Source organism: Xylocopa sonorina, chromosome 10 (genome assembly GCF_050948175.1).
Source record: "Xylocopa sonorina isolate GNS202 chromosome 10, iyXylSono1_principal, whole genome shotgun sequence".
NCBI lineage: Eukaryota > Metazoa > Arthropoda > Insecta > Hymenoptera > Apidae > Xylocopa > Xylocopa sonorina.
In genome coordinates this window covers 10,716,217-10,742,964 of record NC_135202.1, presented here as the reverse complement: position 1 = coordinate 10,742,964, position 26,748 = coordinate 10,716,217, and the positions used below count along the sequence as shown (strand labels likewise).

The window sequence follows — 26,748 nt, the reverse complement described above, 5'->3', positions numbered from 1 at the left end:
CGCGTATTTATTACGAAGAGAAATGGGCTTTGACCTTTGAAACGAAGTATCGACATTATTGTTCGTAGTAAAAAATGGTATATTTACGTTTAGCACGCCACAGACTGTGTTTTTACCATTTATTTAAAATTAAGTTCCAGTGATTTTTAGATATCGAATCTACGTTGTTGGGAGCGTCGGTTGTGCCGGTGAAAGATTTTAAGGTGTGCGAATGGTAACTTTCTATTAAACACACTTCCTCGTACAAATCTTCCGTAGACATTTCCACGATAAGTGCGCACTCGTTTAACAGCCAACGGAAACTTCTTGGTAGCGCTTTCTCAAATATCGCGAAGTTTTTCTGTTTCACACGACTAAAGATGCAATGATACATCCAGTATTCCTTAAAAGGTCTGAAGAATCGGTGTTTCTGCTTGTCTACATCCTTCGCTTTACTTGATGCGGTGTCCACGATGTCATTGTTTTCATTAAAAAATGAAATGTCGCTGAAATTAAAATAGTCGCTTATGTTAAAAAGATCACCTTTTAGATCTAAGCCGTCAAAGTCGATATCGATGTTGCTGAGGTTTATGTCTTCGGGCATATAATTCTGTAGAAATACTTCTTCATTTAGAAAACTTTCGATTTCGATACACTTCTCGTTTACATTTGTTTGTGTACTGCTATAAAAATTTGCATTTTCTTCCGTTGCGAACGGATCGTCGTTATTTTGTTCGATTTTTATGGGCAGATTACTTCCCTTAATAAATTGGCCTTTGCTGTTGCGGCCAGGTCGAACCTTCAATTTCTTTGAACGTATTTTTTCCATTGCACTCGATTGCCGAATAGATTCTTTTTCCGGCTGCGACAAATGTAAGTTGTACTTATCACAGACTTTCCTTTTCAGCAGTATTGCTTCTGGACCCATAACGTTGGTAAGATTTGGATTCATTTCTTCAGCTTCGCTATCGGAGCTGTCGCTATCGCAGGGGATTGCTAATTTACCGTTAGGCAAAGTTTCAGTAAACGTAAAATCACTACCTAAATTAATGTTCTTTACACCTTCGGTTGTACTTTCAATACTGTCGTAATACTGCCTCTTATCGACATCTAGCGTAATGGCACATGGCACTTTAGCATGTAGGTAATCATTTAGACTTTCGCTCGCGACTTCCTGTTTACCTTTTGAATCATCTTCCACGTCAATAAGCTGCTTCAGTTCGTCCACGCTTGGCATTCTAGGCTGTTCAAACGGAGGGACTATCTTCTCGAGGAAATGCAAACTGTGATCGATTATCTCTAACTCTATATCACACTTCATTGCTAGTTCTACCAGTCTAAAAATGAGATTAATACACATAAGTTGTATGCATTTACATATGGAAGACTATAGTTACCAAGTTCCCGATTACTTACGAATCAGGTCTCGTCAGGTACCCAACTTTTGTGAGGGAGAAATCATTTCGCGCTACACCAGGAATATCATGCAGCGGATGGTCTAGTAAATGTTGTAAGTACGAATAGAGTGGTGTTAAAGATGCTGGGAATATATTAATCGCTTGCGTCGGTAATTCATTGGTATTTAAGCTACTTATGTGTTTCGCCATCGCACTGATAAGTTCCTCTGGTAAGCAGTGTTTAGAACTCTTTAAATCTGTTTCTCTCCTCGACTTGGAAGTAATAAACTCTACAAATTTTAAATACAAATCGTCGACCCTGCACGAGCCTGGATTGTATTTTATTTTAGTTGGAAAATGTACGTTCATCAAAATTGTTTTCCTACATTCGATGTATCTTTGCCACTCTCGAAAACTAAACAGTTTCTCATTGAGTAATCCTCGTTCAATAGCTACTCTGAAATAGAGAATTGATGCAATTAGGTGCTGAAGCAGTAACAAGGAGTAAGTATATCTGAATGAAGTTACAAGCAGGAAAGGACATTTGCACTCGCAATCATTTCCATCGCCATTGTACATTTCCCTCTTTTCTTCGTACGGTCGTGCACCATACGTAATTAAATCGTTCTCGATTACAGCGTACGGCATTTTTTCAGATGTAAAGTATGTTGCCCAACGGCCGTTCGATTGAAGTATAATCCCACCGCCGACTTGCTCGAATTTTTTTAACATATAAGAAAGATGTTTGCGTAAAGCTTCTTCGCTCGAAAGATTACATTCGACATCGTCTACGATCGCACGGGCTAAGCCTAGTCTCATTATAGATTCTCCGTGTCCTGTTAAAGAACAGCCTATATTTCTAGTGGCGTAGGTACCGCAACCCAATATAGGAGAATCTCCTACTCTCCCTACTAATTTTTTATTTAAACCACCAGTCGTAGTTCCAGCAGCTACGCTATACCCATCATATGCTACACAACCGACAGTATCAAGGCTATCTATAAATAATGACATTACGAATAAGCAAAGATCTATCGTTTCACTGGTGGTCTTGAGAACAATTAATTTACTCGATGCATCGATATCCAATAAGCTTTGGTCGTCGACGGTTGCTTCGAGCTCTCCTTTCTGTTCTGAACGGAATGCAATACGTGCCGCTGGTGCTACCATGTTTCCTTCCGATATCCAATTTAAATTGGCATGTCTCGCCAAATTTTTAGCACCATCGCCAACGAAAATGGAGTTTGGAAAATTGTTCAGAACATATTTCGCGAGCGTAATCGGATGCTCTATATCCGAGACCGCTGCTACTGAGCCGCATTTAAACGTGAAACCATCCATTATACTTGCATCCATTTGCACTTGTCCTATGACAAGCGAGATAACAATGTAACTTAATTCATTTGCGTTACTTAAGACTCTGCCAACGTTCCGAAATACCTAGCTCGTTTAATACAGATCCGTAGCTGCAGTTAAAAAATTCGTCACACTCTAACCACCAGAGCGCACTTTCTACAGCGTCCACTGAAGTTTCGCCTTTCATTAATTGTTTATACCCGTTAATCGCGGCTTTTTTACAAGCTGTCATTTTTTCTATAACTATAGAATCGCTAAAATTTCCCGCACCCCCATGCACAATTATACACGGAACGTTACTTTCGTAACATTTGCATTCTTCAACCTCAATTTTCTCTTGCGTTTTATTTAACGCGTTATCACAAGATGTAACATTTTCGTGTTGCATTTTCGTTAATTGTGATAGTACTACACTTCTACAGATTTTGAGGTTCGGAATATAAAATCATATGCGCGATATAGATGTTCATTTTTTTTGTTATTATACATACCTATTGATCTTCTCTGCAATTCTACTGATGTGATATTCAGTTATATCGTCCAAAGCAAGTAAAACTTTTAGTACTACTATAATAAATGCGATTGCACGACCCTCGTAGTTCGGAATGTACGATTTTCGTTTGTCAAATGCCATTTTAGGAGGTGATAAAGCTATCAGTCTCTTTGCATACAATTGAATACCTCCTAGAATCATATACACAATATATATGTAAAGTTGAATGAATCAATGCACTCATTATATAATCGTCAATGGACTTAAAAACGTACATACTCGGTAATCCTAGTTCTTGACAATATCTACTGACAAGTGTTGAAAAATCTGGGCAAACTATATCCCACACACCAAGGAACTTTGCCATACTCCCGATAATTCGTCTCATTCCTTTATGCGTAAGTTCAACACTTTGAGTCAAAAAGCTTCTCTCTTTTGCCGTTAAATTTATTTCTGGCGGTAATAAATGATCCAGTTTATAGTAAGATAAATGCCCTTCTCTTCCGTATCTGGAAAGGAATATTTTTATGAATAAGATTACAGAGGCAAAGACAGAAAAGAATTAAATAAGAGACGCGCCTGCTATGTACCTTAACATATCTCCTAATTGTATAGGTTGATTGTGTACCCTTAAAGCTAGGTATATAATTGCCCATAGTCGCATAGGTGTAATTAAATGCGGTCCAATTTTATATTGGGTAGTTATGTGCTTTGCTCTGTAGCGTACTCTCTCGGATCTACGTATATGTTTAGACAATCTTTTAATTTTTCTTGCTTCCTCTTTAGCATGAGAGCTAAAGTGTACCCTGAATAAATTAAATTACATAAGAGACATGATAATATACACGACAACTCATTTTACTTAAACAAAGCCCTATACTTACTTTCCCTCATTATCTGAAGATTTCACAGAGCTAGACTGAACACTATACGCACTTTGACTAAACATGCTAAGACCATCAGAACTACCTTGAGATTGAAGGTATCTATCATAATCTGCGGTTATTAACAGCCTCTAAAGATAAATTTAGTACATGTAAAGAATGATTTTAAAAACATCGATCTTTGTTCAAGTATGTCATAAAATGTACCTTGTGCTTATTTAATTCTCTCATAGAGCTACTACCCTCGCTAGGACCACCCGATATAACAGAAGTATTTGTGCTGCTTCCACTTCTTTTCCTCTTTTTGTACATTTTCTGTGATTGTACCTTGCCATAAATAATTTCTGCATCCCTATTAAATTAAACATCAATGTATCCGAATGTACGAACGAATAAAACATTAAAATTTCGATATACCTTCTCTTGTATCTTCTAGCCAATTTTGGCAAGCTTCTCTTTTTCGTTGAGATAAACGCCACCTCGATCTTGCCCAGATACGTTGCCCACAGCTGCAATATTGTGAACTTTATATCGGCAGGAACTCCAAGTTCTATGAGTTCGTCCGTCAAGCCAATTAAAACAAAATTATACAACTCCCACGAGGTCCATCCTAGTTCTTCACCTGGCAATTAAATCATCAATGAAGGAAATAAAAAATTTACGGTCTAGTATCAGTTGTAAAAATTTGTCACATGAGTAGCGAATCACCTTGTAGAAGGAACAGTGACTAACCTGATATATCCGACTTCAACTGTTTGATCCTGGTTTTTCGTAACCTCGTTGTATTATCTACTCGTAATTCGAGCACCTCCTCTCTCATATCCTACGCACACGCGACACAAGTATTTAGCGATTGTTAAGAATTATCGAAAAAATACGTCGCACAGTCGCGTGGCACATACCTCGTTCTGAGTTTGACATGTTTGACAGAAAAAGTAACCGGCTTCCTTGTAGAAATCCGCACTGCCACAGATTCTGCACTTCTGCATCTTGCCCGTGTGCTCTTAGCGGAGGCCTCGCGATCGTTCTGTCGCTGCATTTGTGAGAAGGTTATACGGGCACGGCCACGTTGCGAATTCGAATTCCTCTCCGCGTGGTTCCTGTTGAACGAAGGCGGGCTCTGACTTCACACCGAGTACTCATGCAGCGCGCGATCGGTAATTGAAACGGGTCTCGACAATTGGCGCAAACCGGACGAATAATGGGATCGACGATGCGAGCGTGGTGCACCCTCTGGCGTGATTGTGCCGTGCAATATTCACCGCTAATTTACGGTTGAGTTTTTCACGGAAATGTAAACAATAACCGAAGCTTTTTGTGTAACAGAAGTTTGTTAAATATCGAAAGGCTGCGCGAGGAAAGTACATCGTGACAAGTATCGCAGTTATTCATTCTGACACGGCGTCGTTCGAATATTCTATATTAGAGAGTTTGTTACATCGAGAGAACTAGGTCGGCCTCGTAATCGAGCTCGTTTACAATAGCGTCCTAACCTCCATCCTGTATCGTACCTCTCGAAGAGCATTTGCTTTTCAAATTGAAAGCAGCATGACCAGCGTCCCTATCATTTACGAACGACTTCCCTCGAGGCAGACGTTTGTCGTTAAAATGTGACAGTGCATCAAACCCTGACCGAGAGATGACGAGGCGCGTATAGCTAGTGATTATGGAGTATGACTCTGCGTCGAATCGCGAGGGTCGTCTGAGAGATTTCGAACCTTCAGAAGATCTCCCGCGCGTAAGGGAAACGCGAAAGGTTGACCGTTCGACCTGTGCAGCAAGCTCTACGGCATGGCATTCACTGCAAGCTGCAGCAACGCAACCAAAGCTCAAGCTGGGAACGACCAACAAAACTCTTTCCTCCCAGGTAATGGAGTATTACCACAAGTATTCCCAGAATGCACACTTGGATCAGTATTTTTCCTTGCCCACGACTAGCGCATCGCCAGAAGCGATTAAATGTTACTATAGTATATACGAAGTGAGCCCGAGGTCAGAGGCTAACAGGCAGGACTGTATAGGGGAGGAGTACAATTTAAGGTCCTACGTGCCCAGAGAAAGAAGAAGATGGGTGAGACCGCCGCTCATCGGTCAGTCCTCAAACGCAGAAACCTCGCCTAGATACGTTCAGCCTTTGTCGAATCCTGAATCTCCTACATCTGATTTGAAGCGTGTCACGCCGGAGACAATTTTAGAAGAGAAGAATGAATGTCAGGAGACATTAACGGAGGCTGCTGAGAGAAAAATATCCTCTCCAACCTCCAGTATCGCTTCTCACAAACCGCTTGAGTGGGACAGTGGAGCAGACGTTGGTTACTTTAATATATTACCCAACAGTAAACACAGCGACAAGAAATTAAGTACAATAGAACGTATGGCTCTAGCCAGAGGTTGTTCAGCTGCTCTAAGATTGGATCCCGAAGGCACTACAGAATCAGGAATTTCTGGAAAGCTTGTAGGGGTTCAAAAGGGTTCGGTCGCGTCGAAGGCTCCTGATGCTAACTCCACTCCGTTGCTGGGCAATGCTTCAGGATCAGAGAGCGAGATCGAGATCACTCCAATCGTGAAAAATCATCTACCAGGTATAATAGCGGGGAATGTTATAAAATCAAAAGAGAGGTCCCTTCCCAAAGATCTCTCACAGCAAGATGTATTCGCGCGCTACTCGAAAGTAGACTCCAATCATGATACTCCTAAATCAGCGTTCACACCGAAGATACCTTTTGCAAAATCCTCGACCGAGGTGAAGAAAATATCGATCAAACAGAACGCGAACAAAGAAAACGTGTACCCTCCAACGTCGCCTCTAAAAAAGAGTACATCGATGAACACGTTAGTTATACCGGCGTCTAAATCATCCTTGAAAAGAAGTCAGAGCGAGTTGAACTTGTACGCGAACGACAAGAACAGAGCCGCGTTGCCGTTGATCTTCAACTCCTCGTCCTCGATCGCCACCATTGTAAATAAACCCTCCACATGTGATAAAGTTATACAGACCAGTCTGTACGTTTACGCTCAGGAATCCGTCGGCGTTCAGGTCTCGGTTCTCGAGGAGGAGAAGCCGCCGTTACCAAAGAGAGGAACTAGTTTGCAAAGGGAGCCGACGTTGACTTCGAAGAACCCCCCGAAGGGCACTTACAAAGTTCAGAGTTCTAGGAGCGAGGAGGCTAACGAGAACGATCGCGGCAAGGAAGCTAAACCGCGACCCAATTGTTGTTCGGGAATATCGCGAAACGGATCTGGCGTGCAAACGCCTCACCCTGATGACGTGGAGAATGTAACGGGCAGAGCGAACAGCTTCGAGTATTTCCCTGGTCACGTATACGAGAACGTCCCAAATGGAAGCGGTAGCCACGTATCGTCTTCCGAGACCGGTAGGTCGCGTTCCACTTTGCCCAACACGAGCTCCAGTATTAACGAGAAATTATGGGGGGACTCGGACAGTCTGGTGAGGGATCTCGAGCGAAGCGTGAACATTCTGAAGAGTCTCGTCGACGCGAACAAATGCGACAAGGAGGTGAAGAAAAGACTGATACATCACGTAGTCAAGAGGCTGATCACCGCTAGATACACGGACGACAAGATCGAGCACAACCTGGAGGACAACGTACCGTGGAACCCGGACGACGCCAGGAGCAAAGTATACGGGAGAGAGATACTTCAAGCACTGACGAAGAAGCAGAACACCAGCGACTCGTCCGGCGACTGGAATCCACGGAAGGAAGCGGCGCGAGGGAAACCACCGAGGAACAACAGGGGCATCGCAAAGGAAATTGCCATGGAGAGCAGCAGTGATAAAATGGACAAAAATACGGACAGAACGGAGACTGATGGACGCAAGGCAAGAATGGGCCTGAGATCGGACGATTGTCCTCGGAGCAGCAACACCGTGACCGATAAGAGCGAGAGCTCAGAGTGTTTCTTCCCTCAACGAGCTCGCAAAGGGAACAAGGTGCAGGACATATTCTGCGCGAAGGAAAGGTGCAAGATCTCTCAAGGAGACTCGACGACGACAACGACAAACAGCACCCCACCAGATCACAATCGAATGCTATTGGACGCGGTTGTGAACAACAGAAGAGTGGCCGTCTGTTCGAGCAACACGGAGGAGCAGGCTGATTGGAGGTTGCTCACCACATTTTCTGAGAGGCAGTTCGAGCTGAAGAAATGCGGCAACTCCGACTCTGGGGACTCGAAGTTGGTCAGCTACGCAGAGATGGAGAAGAGGAACCAGTTGATTTGGATCACGAACGAGATCAGCCACCTGTGCAACCTGAAGAAACTGCTGGAGGAACCGCGGAGACCGGAGAGGCCACGGGCGTCCCCGAAGAAGTCGAGACCTGGGAACCAGAAATCGAAACCGGCGGGATCGCTGGTCAAAGAGGAGTATCAGCAGAGAGACGAATCCGACGTGCGTTCGAATTCAGTGGAGGAGCCGTGGTCGTCCCACTGCAACTTGGCAGCGTGTCAGCTTTCAAGTGGATCGTCTAACAGTATCATACAACAGATCAAGAAACGGAACAGCTGCGCGCAAACAGCGACGAACGTTACTGGCGCCCATTCGAAGACGGGCGGTGAAATCGTCTCCGCCTCGAACATGCATAACTCGACGATGAAGTTGGTCAGTACCGGGGTACAGACCGTGCCGCGTGAGACGTCTGCGATCCCCGCTTTGATACAGTCAGAGATCGTGCACTACGTCAAGTGTCCCGCTCACAACGCGATGCACTTCCAAAATAGCTACAAATGCAGCGAGCAAGCGAGTCAATGCATGAAGTACCACGCCGTTCAAAACGTGTTGACCGCTTGTATGCAATGCTTGCAGGATCAGAAGGATCGATCGAGCGCTCAGAGGGGGCACGCGAACACGGAGAACTTCCGGGAGGGGAGTCCATCGTGTTCGCAGACGTCGTCGGATCGAACGAACGGCAATAGCGCCAGCTCATCCGAGATGGTTCACCACTGCGTGAACAAGGAAGTCCAGACCAGCCCGTTGAAGCAGAAGGATGCCAAGAATCAAATAAATGCCTCCAAGTCGAGGCACTGCGATTGCAAAGGCGAGAGCAAGAGGGTATCGTCGAAAGGGTGTCAGTCGACCAGCGCGCAAGTAGTCGCGTTGGAAACTAATAACGTCCCCAAGTGCAACGAGTGCCAGAGAAAGGTGATCCAAGCGCGCGAGAGAGAGGAAGGGACCTCGAAGGAGTGCGGCTGCACGATTGGGTGCGCCAGCGACAACGAGCAACCGAAGAAAGGACGGGCACCAATGAAATATAGTTCAAAGTATTGCCAGAGCAGCAACGGATCGAGCTTGAATCAAAACGATCGCGCCAAGTTGTGCGGATGTTCGAACGATTGTACCTGCGAGAACAATCGGGAACCGGACGCGCAGAACGCGCCAGCGTTCTGCAGCTGTCATTCGAAGGGTCAGTCGCACAATGGAGCGCGACACTTCCGCGCGGAACCGGAAAACCGCGCGACTCAACCGTGGCCTTATCGCACGGCCAAAGGGGAGGCCGGCGAAACTGCACAGTACAAAGTACAAAGCAAAAACCTAAAATGCGATTGCGAGAAAGATTGCTTCTGTAATAATAGAGCGCGTAATGGCGAGGAATCGTTGCACGGCAGAGCCTGTAACGGCGGCAAACCAAATCACGCGGACGAGGCGAACGTGACCGGTGACTCGGACAGGAATTGCAAGTACTGTCGTCACTGCGGCGTGGCTTATCAAAGCGTCAAGAGGTGTAATTGCTATCAAACGTACCCGAAGGCGATCGCGTACGAATTGTCGTTCGCGAAGGAGAACGACCGGAGGAACGACAATTCGGGCGCGTTGCTAAAAGTGCCATTATCAAATCGTATCGTTAACGAGGGTAAAATAGACGGCTGTGTTTGTAACATGATTAAGAAAGCTGGCTCGAGGAGGAACTCACCGCAGAAGAATACTTTACAAGTAAGCAGCTTTACAAGTAAGCCTAATCGATGAAGCAGCGAGGAGTCCCGATGACTAATTTCCTAAATGATTCGCAGGATTATTTGTCCAGGAATAAAGCGGAATTCGTGAACAACGCTGAGACGCGTCGGCAGTACATGTCGGAAATATGTCATTTGCGACAATTGCGGAAGGAGAAACGAATACAGTTGTTGGCGATGGCTAGTACGTCGAACGTTGTGAAATCACCGAAAGTTTCTTCTAAACCCGCAGGTAAGAATCTCGTGTGCATTTGCATAAAGTTATCCCTTGAAACATTCCCCTTTACTAATCGCATCGTTCCTTGTTTACGTAGTTTCTGCGCAGAAGAAGATGAGCAACGAGGAAATGCGGGAGAGATTGCGAAGACGGTACCTTCGTTTGAACGAGGTGCGACAGAAACGGCGGCAGCAGGAGAAGCAAGAAGAGGCGCGACGTAATCAATTGATGGCGAAAATTTTTTGCAAGAAATTACAGCAGAAGGTGCTGAGGGGCCAAGTAGATCTGTCTCAGAGCGTTAGCGTTATATCGAATATGTAATATTAGAGAAATGTTTTTGCGTGTGCGTAGCTTAAATGTTAATTAGCGGTCTGACGATTAAATAGATAATACAGAGGAACGTACAAAGTATTCCACTTTTCCGGGTTAAAGTATCATTAAAGACTTTTCGTTTTTTTCAGAATCTCTTGCGTGTTACTTTCATTTAGAATATCGCGTGAATGCATAAGTAACGTTGCGTTGATATTTTACGATATACCGTTCTGTGTTCGTGTGGGACACGATACGCGTACCGAAGAAATAGGAACTTCGACGATCAAACTACTTCTGTTGCGTACATTTAAGCATGAAGATATCGGAACGCGTTATTCTGCGAACTTGTGCCTCTAGAATTTACGATATTTAATATGGAATCTAAGAAACTTTGTCTTGCCAACATATTTTCATACGGAAAAGTATATTTAGACAACGACGCACGTACGTTTTAGATCAGATATGATAATTAGAATAATAAGAGTAATCTTCATCCTCACACGTAAAACGATAGACAAGAGAACTTTATGGCGTCGAGATTTTAACGTTTCACTCATAGAATGAGTGGCCTCGTTGGTTTTGGAAAATGAGAACTTGCCACGCCGAGAGAACGTTCGATCGTATCGAGTCCGCTTCTCCGTGGCGAACTAAAATGCTTTAAGACGATCAAAGTAGTTATTAGTACCTGAATCACAGTACACAATCCTTTGTTACTCGTAAGACTTGGATGATATAGTCTCTTGGAATTTTCTAATATTTTACCTTTTTGTATGACGATATTATACTCATTTGGTTAATAAAAATAAAGTGGATCTATGCATCAGCTGCGCGGTTTCTCTGTTCTTTCATCCTCTGGCCTGCGGTATGCATAATCTACTCGACCCAGAAAAAAGATGGGGAACTTTTTATGCTAGCCTCACGTGTGCAACGTAACTGATTTCTCTTAAAACATTCTATTTTTTATCGTTCATCCGGTGTCCTTGGCTGCCAAGCCGAAAGCTACGCAAAAGTCCGTGGTATCGTTAAACGATCGACTTGTTTTTCTTTAGCCGCAGAATTTTGCATGCATGCAATTCGTCTAATTGAACATTCTTTTTTTTACACCGTTTGGAAAATTGCTGGCACTCGGCCAGTCGAAGAACGAACGATCCAGAAGAGCGAACCGTTGTTAGAAAAAAAAGCTGCAAAGATTGGCAGCAACCTTGTTCCAGTAAAGTCTGGAATAAAAACGACTCAACAATATTAACTCGTTTATACCAATTGCTAGTCGCTCTATATAAGAACATCTACGGATTTCGAAGCAGTCGATATTCTCTCGAAACCAGGAACGTGTCTCGTTGAGACTGTGGTTCTCGAATTGATTAAATCGCTGGCTCGGATGCCACGGTATTCGTTCATCTTCGCGAAATCCGTTCTTGCGTCTTTGATAAACGATCATTACAAGTAAATAGTTGAAGCGAAGCGCCCCACGTTATTTTTTTTTAATTTTACAAAAGAAGAAAATAGCGTAATAAGTTTAGAGAACGTACGAAGAAGATGGCTGCTCAGAACGAAGCCAACGATGATTTGGATCAGATTCTGAGGGATCAATTTACGAGTGAATTTCGTAGGAGTTACATCACTGTACAGGATGTTTGTTTGCCAGACAGATACGAGGAATTGGCGCAGGAAATCGAGAATTTCGAAATCCGCGACGACGACGTTTGGATTTGCAGTTTTCCTAAAACTGGTATGTTTCTTTAAGTTTTATCACGGCGACAGAGACAGAGAGGTAATCGACAAGTGTAATACATCGACGTAAACGATGCAATCAGGAACCACTTGGACCCAGGAAATGATCTGGTGCATCGCGAACGACCTGGACTTTGAAGGGGCGAAGGTTCCCCTATCCGAAAGGTTCCCGTTTTTAGAGTAAGTTAACGAAGATGGGCGTTAATATCTTCGAGGAATACGAAAATTGAACGTCGTGCGTTTAATTAGGTATTCCGTGCTCTTCGATTACACCAGCCTCGTGCCACGTCATCCGGAAATTGAATTTCCTCAGTCAGCCTTGTACAGCGTGGCTTACACGAAAAATCAAGCGAGTCCAAGATTCATCAAGACCCATTTGCCTTTCGCTTTACTTCCGCGGCAGCTTCGAACAGGCGAGAAAAGACCCAGAATCATTTACGTCGCCAGAAACCCAAAAGACACCTGCGTCTCGTATTATCACCACTGTACGTTCATGGAGGCTTATCGAGGTGATTTCGACACGTTCTGTCGTCTCTTCTTAGGCCAAAAAGGTGCGTGCACGTGTGATAAAATTAGGTATTATCGATTGATCCCGATCATTTTCTCGTAGTATGTTTCGCGCCATATTGGGACCACGTTCTCGACTTTTGGGAGAGGAGGAACGATCCTAATCTATTGTTCTTGAAGTACGAGGACATGAAGTCTGTAAGTAGCTCAGGTAATCGAAAATCTCGAACGATCATGAAGGTACTAATAATTTTTCATCGAAATTCAGGATTTGTCCGCGGTGATAAAAAGGTCGGCCGCGTTCCTCGACAAAACTATGACCGACGATCAAATGGAAACGTTAATGCATCACTTGAGTTTCCGTAACATGAAATATAACTCGGCTGTGAACTACGAGGAGCACATCAACATGATCAAGCAAATAAAATCGATCCACGTCAATGGCGAATTTATTCGAAGCGGTAAAGTCGACCAGTGGAAAGAAGAAATGTCGGAAAGCGTGATCGAACGGTTCGACAGGCTGACGAAGGAGAAGTTCTCGTCGGCAGGTCTCTTCTTCTGATCATCGTTGCGAAATGAATTTTCACAATAGTCCCTTTACTCTCGGCTCGAGGCATCGTAGAACGTTCGGCATACAGGTTTTGCAGAGTTCACCGATCGAGGCGTTGGTCAACGGTGTAACCACGCTCGTGTCGCTTCCTCTTTCGATCAAAACGATCGCTGCGTCTCTCTTCCTCCATAAAATTGCTATTTGAAGAGCGGTGAGGCCAGCGTTGTCTCGTGCGTGAATATCGGCCCCGCGATCCAGCAAAAGCGAAAGAATATCCAAATTCGAACGATACACTGGATGAACAAGTCTCAATAAATGCCCAGCCTATCTTTCGTTCTCTAATTGCGATTTTTAAATTGACTAAAGATTCCTTCTTGGATCCCAGAATCTTCTTACCTGAAACCATAAGCGGTGTTTGTCCTCGCGAATCTTTCTGATCTATGGGACTGCCCGAATCCAAAAGAAACTCCACGTTCCTCGGTCGTTCGCCTACGATCGCGTATTGAAGACACGTCCAACCCCTGCTGCGAATGCAATTTCTTTATATATTAACCGGGAGTGTACTTAAACTGTCGCGTCAATAATCGTGCGTCTTACATATCCACTTTTCGATCGTCTGCACCCTTCTTCAGAAGAGTTCGCAGCATCTCTGGATTCCTTGATACGTAGGACGCGTACATAAGGGCTGTTCTACGCCAGGGTTGAGTGGTGGTTTCGTCCATATTTGTGGAATTTTTTTCCAGCAAAAGCGACAAGATTTGCGGATCGCCACGATCGATGGCCGACGTCAAAGGTGTTTTCAAATTTGGCGTGGGATAATGTAGCTCTATCGACGAGCTACGATCATAGCCAAAATTATTACAGCGCTCAAAAGGCACATACGTTAGTCTGCGTATACCTACATCTTGATGAAAAAATCTCTAATCTTTTTTACACTGGCGAACCTGACCAGCCACATGAATTGTTCCTCGACCGAATCTACGGATACGTGCAATTCATCACCATGGATAATTAATATTCATTTTACGACGCCGTTGTCTTACCGTTTCCCTCGCAATTATATTTCGTGTCCAGCATTAACGGCGTGATAAAACGTTGCGCCATTTTCCTGACACAACTATTTACTTAATTACTCGTGCGCCTGCTCTAAATCGATCAAACATCGCACCTGTTATTCGTAAACGTCGTACGAATACTTGTACGATAATACGTCGAGTTATTTCGAAACCGACTTCCTCCGTTTTTTCCATCCCCAGTCATCGAGCAGGCATTTAAGAGGCGAACACAGAGCGATCCCGTCGAATGATCCGCCTTTAGTCACCCGTCGACTTCTTTATTTTCCCTTCCCAGCGCGCATTCCATTTCAACCAGCACCGGAAGGGACCCGGTGATATTGTCCCTCCGACTGGTCACGTTGCCAGAACCCGTAAGCGGTTCGTGGACACCGAACCGCGTACGAGGCACCACGGGAACAACGCATACTTTCTCTTCGAGGCGGGAACCGCGAGCCAAGGTGGCCGGAGAGCGGTGCACCGACCGCTCGCGCCAGTCCAAGTCTACTTTCTAGAGACGGTGCCCAGAACAAGCTGGAACCGCGTCCATTACGGTGGCTGGCGTGCCTTTCGCCTTTTTGTCCCGTCGCTGCGGAGCCTCTGCTTCTTCGCGGACCTTGGCAGTGATCGAATTCAAGTTTAGAGTGCTGTGAGGCGAACAGTGAGACGTTTACGTCATCCAGAGGAAGATGAAGTGATGGCAGATGTTACGAGGTGGTGGATAACGCGTGCTCTCGTGACGGCTTTGACATGCGTGCTGTTTTCTGTCCACGGTACGTTCTATTATCTCCTGCGCGGAGAGATCGTCGTACATTCTGTGAACCACTCGCCGCATAGAACTACTTTCAGCGTAGAAATTTTCTAATTTTCTACGATTTTAGAGAACCTCCGAAATGTTTCACAAAGTGTCCCCGTTCCCGTGGACGTGGTTCTCTGATCAGAATGCTCCCAACATTCCTCTTTACCAGTTTTCTCTCGTGGCCGTGATACGGAACGAAGAACTTCCTCCGCGACTTGTTGGTAACGTTTTCAATCGGAGCGTGATTCACGACGAAATTAAATCGACAGGTTACGACCAGGTGGACAACGAGGAGTACAGGGGCAAATACCTCGGGAAGCTGAACTCGTATCACCATCAAGTATCCGGTGACGTTTACGTGGTCGACGAGTACACGTTACTGCTGACTTCGTTCAGCTACGACGGTAATGGGGTCGACACCTTCTTCTGGGCTGGCGCGTCGAACCGTCCTGGCCCTCAAGGTTTCATCGTCCCGGACGAATGGGGCAAGTCGGTACAATTACGTACAGATAGAACAATTCCACCGTCGAAATTCTCTTTTAAAAGCGATTCGAAATTATCGTACGTTCCAGAACGAACGTCCTCGATCGTTACTTGAACAAGGACTTCACCCTTACCCTGCCGGATAAGAAGAAAATAAGGGACATCAAATGGTTCGCCGTTTACGACTTGAGCAGCCAGGTATTGTACACTATTATTATGGCAAACTCTCGTCATTTTAATTCAGAAGATATCCCCGTTCAGAACACGTTCGGCGACGTGTACATTCCCGAGGAATTCGATCCACCAGCACCGCAGAAGATCTCACAATTGACGAAACGATCGCACGGTGTGTCTTCCGAGTCCATAGTGATCTTAGACTCGAAGACCATCAAAATACCAGAGTTCGTGTACGATGGACAAGGGACGGACACCTACTTCTGGGTGGGAGTCGGTCCTCAGCCTTCCAGCAAAGGGACCAAAGTTCCCGACGAGTACGGCTAGTAAGTAACTCGCGAAAGCGTCTGTGGCGAACAGATTACGATTAATATTCCGTCTGCTGGCAGCCTTGAACCAATTCATGCCTATAACGGCGAGGACGTGATTATTCAATTGCCCGGAGACATGACGGTCTTCAGCATCGACTGGCTGAGCATCTTTGACGTGAAGACCAAATCGAACTACGGCTCCGTGATAATACCTGATGGACTGAACGTGCCGCCGTCGTTGGTAAAAGTAAGAGATTCTTTCGATCTTGCATCCCGCTCGCGCGGTCAGAACCGAGAGTACCACTGATCGATCCATCAAAGTACAGGTGATCAAGCACTCGCAGCCTCTGCCCAACTGCGTTCAACTCCACAAACGGTTTCAAGTCGGCTGGGAGATCTTTGGTCCGCAGATCACCGTCCAATTAGCCGGTCAAGTCAGTGAGTATCGTTCGTGGACTCTCTGATAAATTTCCGTCGCTCGTAACGATGATTCTCTGCAGGGGAAGACGAGTACATGGCTTTTGGTCTCTCCGGTTCCGAAACGTCCAGCGAAATGGAAGGAGCGGACGTGGTGGTGGCCTATATCGATGGTACCAGAGGTTACACCGTGGACTACAATATCACAGCGAAGGCGCCGGTACGTAAATACCAAGGGAACGTTATGTGGCTGAAGTTTTGAGACGAGAATAATAATTCCATTTTTATTTGGCGTAACAGTGTGGAAAAGTTCTTGGTCAGTACAAGGGAGTCTGTAAGGACGAACTGTTCGGCGGGCAAGAAAATAATCAACTGTACACCGCAGCGAGAGAGGATGGGATCAATATCATAACTTACAGACGCACTCTTATCTCGTGTAAGTTAATGCAGTTGAATTTAGAAGAGAAACGAATAGAAGGGGGGAATTGCAGGAACCACTTTATTTTACAGCCGATCCAGGAGATAAAGAATACCCAACGGATCGACCGGTGTACGTGGTATGGGCTCTAGGACAATTGGACGACAATAAAGAGCCAAGCTTCCACGATGTGTACCCTAAAAGCGATCTGAAGTTCGAATTAGCTCGAAAGGAACCCGAGAACACGTGCATGGATTTCACGGAGGACAACGCAAAGTTAATGTAAGCAGATTTACCTATAATATATACGATGGTAAATTCGTAAATCGCGAATGATGCTATTCTAGGGAACCCTGGGAGAAGGCAGAGATCTTCGATCGAAGCATACGAACGTTCAGAGCTACGATCGGCCCGTCCGGAGGCAAGAAGGGCTACCAAGGGATCACAGGTTCGACAAAGTAGTCTGAGAACATCGATATCGTGTAACTGACAGTCTAGTAACTTGCATCGTTCGCAGGACAAACGTCTACCGGTCTGGCATGGTACATCGAGGGCCAATTGGTGCCTGAATTGTACCTGCGTCGAGGATTGACTTACAACTTCCGCGTTCACGGGGGTAACAATCCTCACAGCCCGAACTTGTATCATCCTTTGATTATAACTAATGAGCCGCACGGTGGATACGATAAACTCAGCGACGCGGCGCAAAGCAAGATCAGAGTCCTGGCTGGTGTCGAGTTCACCAGAAGGGGGCAACCGAGACCAACCGCAGGTTTGTCAACCATCTCGATGCATTTGTCCAGGGATTTGGTAACGAACGAGTTCATTCTTCTAGTTGGTCCTCTCTGCTTGAGCAAGCACAACGATCGAGATAGAAGGTTGGACGATGACTTCGCTACGTTCAGACAGTTCAACAGATCGTTAGTGAGCACGTGCGAACCAGGTAAGGCGACGGATTAAATTCTTTTCTGAGAACGATCTGATCGATTCCTTTATAGGGGATGCTGGAATTCTGGAAGTTACACCCAACGCTACGTGGCCCGATGTCGTTTACTACAACTCATTTACCCATGCGAATATGGGCTGGAAGATACACGTGGTGGATGCTTACGCGAGAAACGTTGCTGTTACTTATCGGCTATCGTTACTCACCGGGATAACGGCTGTGTTTTTTCGTTTGTTATAAAAATAGATATAAACTGCTAAAATTAGTCATACCTTCTTCCTATGCAAGCATGAACTGACTAACTCCACGAGTGCACGGATCGAGAAGAAAGAATTCGTTAATGACGGAACGTTTTCAGTCTCTATTTAATTAGTGCATTAAACTCAGAGAAAGAGAGAGATCGGGCTTGCACGTGAAACTTAAGTTGCGTTAAGTATATAATATTTTGTAATTTGTTTAATTAATAAATAACATTTAACCTTACATCAAAATCGATCCAGTAGCATCCTTCCATCTTCGACGACCGCGTGTAATCAATCTCTTCCGCGTTTTAGATCGAAAAAAGAAATCGGGTTCGTGTAATTAATATACCGGACATAAAAAATCAGTTACGTCAATCCGAAACGTCTTGTAGAATGACAGAAGTTGATGTTTCCGTTATATGCGAAATATATTGAAGAGAAAGCTAACGTTGCAACGTTCTTAGAAAAAAATTTCACGCAATTTCTTCCCCATCGTCATTTTTTATCATTCATTACATCAATGGAACTAATGGAATGGAATGCACTGTTTCAGTTGAAAACGGTAAAAATCGAGCTGGTCGTTTCGTCTTATTCGAGAGAAAGCGAACGTAAAAAATGTTCGAAGGCTAAGAGAACGATGGAAATGCGTCGCTAAAATTTTTGCGCGTCTCGAGCGACCGCCATTAAATCGGTGAACCATAAATTGAGAAGAAACGCCCGACTAAAGTCTGAATCGCGTGAATGAAATTCGACTCGATTTTAAATCCGTCTCGCCTATATAATAGACGTTAAATAAAACCATGGCGAAGAAAGCTTGTACCTGTCTCTTTCTAGGACTTAGCATAATATATATTTAGGTCAAGCGTCATGATATCACATCAGATGTAAGTGCAGCACGTGGCGCGTACCGGTACATTCGGTTAGAATGCACCGACTTTCACTGAAAGTGAAATCTCTGACAAACGAGAAAGTTAATAACGTCCATATCATTCGGATGATTGATTCTAATATTACGCTTGAACTCTTACGACTAATCGTGTATTACGGAATCATTGAGATGTACGTCTTGCGTAAAACGAGATTGGCATTGGCTTTTTATTTAGAAAAAAAAGAAAAGAAAAAAAAAGATAAAATATTGTTTACGCAGCGATAAAAGAAATTTCTTTTTCGCTGCCGCGTCTGAGACACGTTCTCCGCCCGTTGATACATATATTAACCAGGTCGCGAATGTACGTTTCTTCTTTTTTACGCGGAAGTGTATGCGAATCGAAAGTTGTTTTAACCGAACGAGAGAAAAAAAAGTAGACTGCGAATGCAGTGAAGAGATGCCGATAAACTCGTGGGCATTCCCATTTCGTTGCAGACTGTGGACGCGCGAGCATCTCTGATCCCTGTCTCGTTTCAAGTCATCATAGTCGCATATCAAGTGAGTTATCGCTCGGATGAGTTCCGATCGATTGTTACCCTCGACTTTAAATGAATTCAGACATGTACGATGTTTCGCAGTGGAGAAGAAACCACTTACCTTCACCACGATCGAGGGCGACGTGGGCGGAAGGTTGGACAAGATGTTCGGTGTGAAGACCAGCTTCTTAAGAGTGCAACCGGGCCACTGTTTGCTGCCGCCCAACTTCGTGTTCTACGGGACGAAAATTCGGGACATGGAGGTCTACGAGGACGACGTGTGGCTGGTGTCCTATCCGCGGACTGGTAATCTCTCCTCTCAACTGAAATCGAAATCGAGAATTAAAATCCCTGCAACTCTTCTCAATTTTTGTTTCCTCTCTCGCTAATCACAGGTAGCCATTGGGCACAGGAGATGGTATGGTGTATCGGAAACAATTTCGACTACGAGACTGCACGAACATTATTAGTCGTACGTAATCCATTGCTCGAGTAAGTTTCAGTGCGTGATCTTAGCGAGGAGCATCCGTAGGATTGCAAAAGTTAGATTCCTCTAATTCGTTTAGGGCCTCGACGTTGATGGTCACGGGGGACTACGTGGAGTGGTTCGCGAAATTGGGTGACTCGGTCGAGAACGTTATAAAGATGCCACGGATCAGATACATAAAGTCTCATCTTCCTCTGGAACTGCTGCCGCAGCAAATCCATCAGAAGAAGCCGAAAGTACCTGTCGTTCTGCATGCACGATCGACGACTGCGATATCGCGTCTCGTATAAGGACGAAGGGGCAGATATAATGTTGTACGTCGCGCTGTTTCAGATTATTTACATTGCCAGGAACCCAAAGGACACGTGCGTCAGCTTTTATCATTACTGTCGGACGTTTCACAATATAACGGGAAGCTTCGAAGAGTTTGCGAGACTGTTTTCGGAGGATCACGGTAGCGTTATTTAAATAGACACGTTTTATCGAAATTATTCGCGTACTTGCGTTAAAAACGTTATACTTGCGCTTCAAGCACCGATGGGTCCGTTTTGGAAGCACGTGTTGAACTTTTGGGCGATCAGGGACCAAGAGAACGTGTTGTTCTTAAGATACGAGGAAATGAAACAGGTGAAATAAACAGTCTTCGATACTCTGATCGTGTCAGGCGCAGTATCACGAACGACAATGTTTTAGGATCAAGAGGGAGTGATCAGAAGAACGGCCAAGTTTATGAACAAAACCGTGACGGACGAACAAGTCGCCGGTCTCAGCGAGCATTTGAAGTTTTCAAAGATGGCAACCAATCCCGCCATTAACCTAGAACAGCTAATGCCGCGGAACGATATACCGGAAGATCAGAAATTCATACGAAAGGGTAAAATTGGCGACTGGAGAAACTACATGTCCGAGGAGCTGTCACAAATGTTCGATGAGTGGACCGAGAAGAATTTACGTGGAAGCGACCTCGATTACAACAAGGAAATAGCTATGTACGACGAAGAATAAGGTCAACAATGTTCCAAGCATTTCAAACTTGGATCTTAATCCTATTCCTTGATCTTGTTGCACCATTGCCAATGTATATATCGCATTTGTTGTTAAGAAAATTGTACCACTGGAAGAATAAACTTCTCATTAATTCGATGTACATTGATATCGTTTACGGATTAGTCAAGACGCTTGCAACTTTGTAGTCGTCAGAAGGTTCTGCTTGCCACTTGGTCGAGTTTGTGCTTCTCACAAAACAGGAACACAGAACAATTAGAGTAACAGATTTTCGAGTAGAATGAAGGTTGAATTGGTTGTATTTACCCGAAGGAGTGCTGGTTCAATGGAGATCCTGTTCGAGACTCGCGCCTATGGCTATGGCTGTGTCGATCCTCAATGCACGACATTGCATGTCAAAGCAAAGATGGCGTTGATTCATGTTGTGTCAGGTGTTTAAAGTTCCTTTAAATTCTGTCGAAGTCTGACACCGCGCATAGTCGTGACGCGTAGCTCGTTTATTCGCAGAAATTTCGATTCCGCAGAACGATCGCCGAGCGAGAAAACCCGGAGACGCTTCTAACGAGTCACGTGTAACATCACCCGCTAGTGGCATTTCGCACTTAACCTCAGCCGTTCTCGGTGCTGCACACGATCGCTTTCGAATCACGCGAGAATATCGGGGAAACTACGTCGATGCTGTTCCTTTCGTCAGAGAGACGATCGAAAGTTTTCATCCACTGACTCGAAAACGGCATCGACGGCGATCGTTCTCGTTTCACGGTAAAAAAAAAAGGTTTTAAAACGTTTCGGTGGACTGGAACTCCGAGTCGTACGCATCCGTGCTTTGTTTACAAAGTACCAGATCTGTCTCGAGTCGCTAAAATATATTTGGTTGAATGCTGGTGAAAGTCACACCTGGCTGAAATGCCTAAAATAAGAATAGGGGACGACCACAGCCTCTGGTTAAGGCAACGCGAGTTGGGTATACAGTTCCCTTTAGGGCATTCCGATAACTTTCATAAAACCCTTTATTCTTCCATACAACCAGTAACCTCTTGGGATCATGCGTTATCCTCGACCGCAGCCCACGGTGGAGTTTTCAATCTCGAATATTCGCCTGACGGGTTGGTACAAGCGTATTCTAAATTCTATGTGTAACTTTATGTCGAGCCAGTTAATGACACAATGTTTTATTTTACACGACAGTTCTCTTCTATTGGCAGCATGCGAGAAGAAAAGCATTTTAATGTTTGACCCTTTGAGAAGAAGATTGATCCATGCGATTGATAATGCTCACACCGATTGCGTGAATTATGTTAGGTAAGCGTAGACTTTCGTCCAACTAATAACTTGTACTGATCATTTTCCTGTTACGATAGGTTTTTGGACCAGCGTATGTTCGCATCTTGTTCAGATGATAGAACCGTAGCTCTTTGGGATGCTAGAAATTTAAAGCAAAAGATAAGAACCCTGGAAGGTCACTCGAATTGGGTGAAGACTATAGAATACAGTCCCAAAGATAGTTTGTTATTGACCAGTGGTTTCGATGGCAGCATATACACTTGGGACATCAACAGTTTCACGGAGAATAGTATTCTGCACACGCGTGTCTTTCATACGAATGGACTCATGCGTACCAGACTTAGTCCGGATGCCAGTAAACTGTTAATAAGCACCACTTCTGGATACCTCATTATTATACATAACCTTAAGTTAAGCACGTTAGCTCAAGACTTGGCAGGATTTCGAGTGCGTTCGATTTTCAACATACGGATATTACGCGTAATCGATACTCCACTGACATGCGAGATAACGATTCACTTCTATTTCAGCCGAACATGTATCGGTTGATGCAATCGTCCCAAACTACGATATCAACAGTGGCAAGTTTCACGCATCTGTTCTCGCATTCTCGTACACACAACAGAGTGGAGTTTTTAACCGATTTTCCTGTCGGCGACGACGCCGAGGTAATATCGAGCTTGCAAGTACACCCTCAGGGATGGTGTGCTCTTTCTAGGAACGTTACTAATGGAGAGAAATCTGAGGTTGGTACTAACTAACAAATCATCGACTATCACAACCCAAGATTCCGCCGTGCGCATTTCAATTACACGTTAATTTACAATTCTTTGTTCCAGTGGACTTGCATTCACGATATACAAGAGCGCGATATGTCCAGTATAGCCGAGCAGACGAAGGAAGGAGAAGAAGCAACGCCCCAGTTCAACGAAGTACCCGTGGAGGACTTCGAGGACTTCCAACAACCTCAACCTTCCCGTTCTGGTATAACGTCCTCCTTTCTAATAGGAAGTCCGAACAATCGTGTGAGAGTAGTTCACCCGACGTCCGATACGAGATCGAATTCCGCGGGCTCTTCGGAGAACTCGCAGTCGAGCAGGCCTACCTGGGCCAACCGGCAATCAGCGTCCCGTAGACTGATGCTACCAGATCTGAGAAACTCGCGTCGGGATCGAAACACGAGGTCGACCGACTCTCGAGTGACCGCCGATAGGGACGACAGGCAAGGGGATAGGCAGAGGGATAGACAGGGCGGTAGGCAGGGGGATAGGCAAGGGGATAGGTATATATTCGCAGCCGACATATACGCTGCTGCGGAGAGTCTGTTGGAGGAGGGCGCGGATGAGCAAGAAAGGGACTCGTTGCAGGATTACAGACCGTTGAGACCGAATTCTCACCTCAACTATTTAAGACCGCGCAATATGATCGATAACTTTTCTACCGGTAATATAGATATACACGTAAGTACGACGGACGTATGGGAGGCGCACGTAGCGATCAGGGAAGCCAGACTCAGAAGGGAGAGAGACTGGCTTTCCAGAGCGAGCAACAACACCGTGGTTATAATCGGCGATAGGATCAGAGTTCAAAATCGAAATAGGCAAGGCCAGCAAACGATGTACGCGATACCGAGGAATCGTATGATTCACCAAAACACGCCTAGGTTAACGCATTACATAGAGGAGCCAAACGTGGGTTCTGGTTACATAAAGGAACTGTGTTTCTCTGCCGATGGCCGACTGATATGCTCGCCGTACGGTTACGGCGTGCGATTGTTGGCGTTCTCTAGCGACTGTTCGGAACTGTCCAACTGTGTACCACCGTACAACGAGTGTATAAAGTTGCACGAGCTGGCGATGAACGTTAGTCACTCTGGCATCGTGGTCAGTACAAAATTCTCTCCCAGGCATTGTTTGCTGGTCTCGGGTTGCCTCAGCGGAAAGATCGTCTGGCATCAACCTGTTCTTAAATAGATCCATCGGTAGCCCCATTGGTGAAGTCTGTTTTCCAGGAACGCGTCTATAAACGAGATATATTATTCACCGATTTCTCTACAATTGTTTCCTCCTTTTTGTTTCTCTTTCTTCTGTTTCTCATTCTAGTAAAATCGGTAGCAAACAGTCTTACTTTTCTCCTTCTTCCTCTTTCTTTTTCTAGGTATACACTTTTTGATAAATCATATTTTTTAGTGTGTCTTGTTAAAATTATGATTCGTTTAGAATCCGACATTTTATATTTTAAGCTAGATGTTTTCTTTTCTTCTCGTGAAACATCATGTGCCACGCGCCGTTCTTTTTACTTGAAACGCGGGGTTTATTTTATACGGGGTGATTGTCTATCGGTAATAATTTAAGAAAAGGGAAGGTAACGATCGTGTCACTGTTTTAAGTACCATTTAACGAAGCGGATTCTATTTCATCTATTACGTTTTCTATCGCGAGATGGTACCCTTTCCAACGATGGAGGTATTTCAACACACTTTTCGATGTGTCCACGGCAGAGTACTTCTCTTTCGCATCGCCACGATGTGTGTACACTTACGTGAACGGCATCTCGAAAAAAGAAAAAGAAAAGAAAAAAACATTCCGCAAGCAGAACTGTACATACTTCTGTAGAACAATAACGATAATCGCGTTACCATTTGCAAAAACCGAAATCACGGTAAACTTTGCGTCTCTGCCCGATGCGGTGCACAGTGAAAGGCTACATCTTACATTTCGACTGATCACGACGCGACACTTGGACTCTGTACGATAGTGATCTGCGATCGGTCTGTTAACTGTTGACTTAAAAAGACTTTTGTATCTCTCTCTGTATCCCATTAGCAGTCATCAGTTAAATATTCAAGGGGAGAGAGGGTGGAAAGCGAGCGAGCGAGAGAGAGAGAGAGAGAGAGAGAGAGAGAGAGAGAGAGAGAGAGAGAGAGAGATGATACGAGAGATAATAGAATGAAATTATCGTGGAAAAACGTCAACCTCGCTGAAGAATGTATCCTTGGCGTTATTGTTAGTATTACATTTCTTAGCTGCGTATCGCGTGAGTAGTGATAAGTACTCGAAATTCCAAGTAATCATGGGGCGATTATTCAATGTACTAAACTGGTATCGCAGCTCGCCAGGAACGAGGCCTTCTCGTGACTATTATAGACACGAAGAGATCGTCGATTAACGGCTACGTACACGTAAGTATCATTCCGATTCGGCTTCGTTCCAGCCGGGGAGCTCGAACGATTTCCAAGTCGAGCAATAGACAAAACGATGTTGCTCGGGGAAGCTTAACACGAACGCGAGCGTATAAATCGGGAACGTCGAACGAGTCGATAGTTCCTGCTCGTTTCAGCGCACTCACTTAAACGATTGGTCCCGAGCGTGAACGCACTCGGCGATCCCGCGGGACACGACGAGCGCGGGCTCGCGGAGCAAAGTTGTATCGTTAAGTAGGAAAGAAATCGTGTAACATATGTAAATACATCGTCAGCCTAGATGATACGTAATAAACAGTATGAGCGTAATGAAACAAGCACGATGACAAGTTGACGCTGGTATTTTTTAAGACTAGGGCGTGTCAAACCGGATGATGGCGGTCTGTGCACGCTGGAGATCGCGAGGGGAGGATTTCGACCCCTCGTAGCGACAAAAGTCAGAGTACAATTATCAAAATCGAAAGCAGCGTAGCGCCGTGCGAGGGATTCGAAATTACGCAGAAGTTCGCGACGTTAATTGTACGTGTACGCACCCGGGTATTGCTCACGAACTTTTCGGCGCGTCGCGTACCGAACGATTGCGTCGCGTGCCATCGATGGTTACTTAAAAAAAAGAACAGATGGAATGAATGCATCCGATTATGGGAATTTTTAATGGTTACACGCTGACCGCGAGTGCGAGCGCGAACGTTCGAGGGTAGCTTCCGGTACCGATGGAGAACGCGCGAACGTTCGCGAGGACCAGCGTATCCATGCTTGCCACGTTACAGTCTACAATTATTTTCGAAGTGATCTGCGGTCGGGCTGGTCGCCCGTGCGCTCTTTATATTATAACTATACGATCGTGTACAGTAGTTAGTGTGCTGATTGTTTTGTAAGATTTGTTTGTTTTCCTTACTCTATACAATAAAATATTGCTTAACGTACGTTCGTTTGTCTGGATCCAGTATCTCCTTTCGCTGTGCGAGCGTTCCCGAGCGAGCCCCCTTGTATCCTTCGCGGCGATGGGAAAACGTTAGATCCATTACACAATCTTTATTAACAATTAATTTAACTTATGTACAAGTGTATACTGTAGAAATCAACAAACTGTCGTCATAGCACGTAGAATACTAATATCCTGCCATT

At 44.9% G+C, this 26,748-nt stretch overlaps 7 protein-coding genes across 8 annotated transcripts in view; 4 read left to right on the top strand and 3 right to left on the bottom strand.

Moving 5' to 3' along the window:
- LOC143428512 (homeodomain-only protein) overlaps positions 1–26,748 on the bottom strand; it is a 123,659-nt gene that overhangs the window by 47,378 nt on the left and 49,533 nt on the right. The window lies entirely within an intron of this gene.
- LOC143428465 (isoaspartyl peptidase/L-asparaginase) lies at positions 1,715–3,212 on the bottom strand. The gene is made up of 4 exons (XM_076903350.1): positions 2,817–3,212; positions 2,447–2,743; positions 1,905–2,374; positions 1,715–1,833 (listed from the first exon to the last, which is right to left on the bottom strand). The coding sequence occupies exons 1-4, from the start codon at positions 3,118–3,120 to the stop codon at positions 1,822–1,824; spliced, it is 1,083 nt and encodes a 360-aa protein (XP_076759465.1). The 5' UTR covers positions 3,121–3,212; the 3' UTR covers positions 1,715–1,821.
- Positions 5,293–10,820, top strand: LOC143427867 (uncharacterized). Its single transcript, XM_076902354.1, has 3 exons — positions 5,293–10,059; positions 10,137–10,311; positions 10,394–10,820. Exons 1-3 carry the CDS (start codon positions 5,776–5,778, stop codon positions 10,615–10,617), a joined length of 4,683 nt encoding a protein of 1,560 aa, XP_076758469.1. The 5' UTR covers positions 5,293–5,775; the 3' UTR covers positions 10,618–10,820.
- LOC143428646 (uncharacterized) lies at positions 11,958–21,134 on the top strand. Its single transcript, XM_076903687.1, has 11 exons — positions 11,958–12,337; positions 12,423–12,519; positions 12,589–12,890; positions 12,950–13,044; positions 13,115–13,404; positions 19,725–19,948; positions 20,038–20,134; positions 20,209–20,365; positions 20,463–20,583; positions 20,662–20,756; positions 20,823–21,134. Exons 1-11 carry the CDS (start codon positions 12,145–12,147, stop codon positions 21,132–21,134), a joined length of 1,983 nt encoding a protein of 660 aa, XP_076759802.1. The 5' UTR covers positions 11,958–12,144.
- On the bottom strand, positions 13,188–14,473 carry LOC143428661 (uncharacterized). The gene is made up of 5 exons (XM_076903707.1): positions 14,440–14,473; positions 14,299–14,374; positions 13,994–14,233; positions 13,793–13,920; positions 13,188–13,689 (listed from the first exon to the last, which is right to left on the bottom strand). The coding sequence occupies exons 1-5, from the start codon at positions 14,471–14,473 to the stop codon at positions 13,430–13,432; spliced, it is 738 nt and encodes a 245-aa protein (XP_076759822.1). The 3' UTR covers positions 13,188–13,429.
- On the top strand, positions 14,882–18,344 carry LOC143428659 (protein Skeletor, isoforms B/C-like). The gene is made up of 13 exons (XM_076903705.1): positions 14,882–15,221; positions 15,517–15,736; positions 15,820–15,928; positions 15,992–16,230; positions 16,294–16,462; positions 16,542–16,653; positions 16,716–16,852; positions 16,933–17,068; positions 17,143–17,332; positions 17,398–17,498; positions 17,568–17,822; positions 17,886–17,993; positions 18,049–18,344. Exons 1-13 carry the CDS (start codon positions 15,146–15,148, stop codon positions 18,234–18,236), a joined length of 2,040 nt encoding a protein of 679 aa, XP_076759820.1. The 5' UTR covers positions 14,882–15,145; the 3' UTR covers positions 18,237–18,344.
- LOC143428660 (DDB1- and CUL4-associated factor 10 homolog) lies at positions 21,529–26,546 on the top strand. Of its 2 annotated transcripts, XR_013102454.1 has the most exons (6): positions 21,529–22,240; positions 22,323–22,436; positions 22,496–22,865; positions 22,949–23,164; positions 23,258–25,276; positions 25,317–26,546. XR_013102454.1 is itself a non-coding variant. In XM_076903706.1 (5 exons), exons 1-5 carry the CDS (start codon positions 22,041–22,043, stop codon positions 24,389–24,391), a joined length of 2,034 nt encoding a protein of 677 aa, XP_076759821.1. In that variant the 5' UTR covers positions 21,529–22,040; the 3' UTR covers positions 24,392–26,546. The 2 variants fall into 2 exon arrangements, 1 of the variants encoding a protein (XP_076759821.1); XM_076903706.1 differs by having other exon boundaries at positions 23,258–26,546.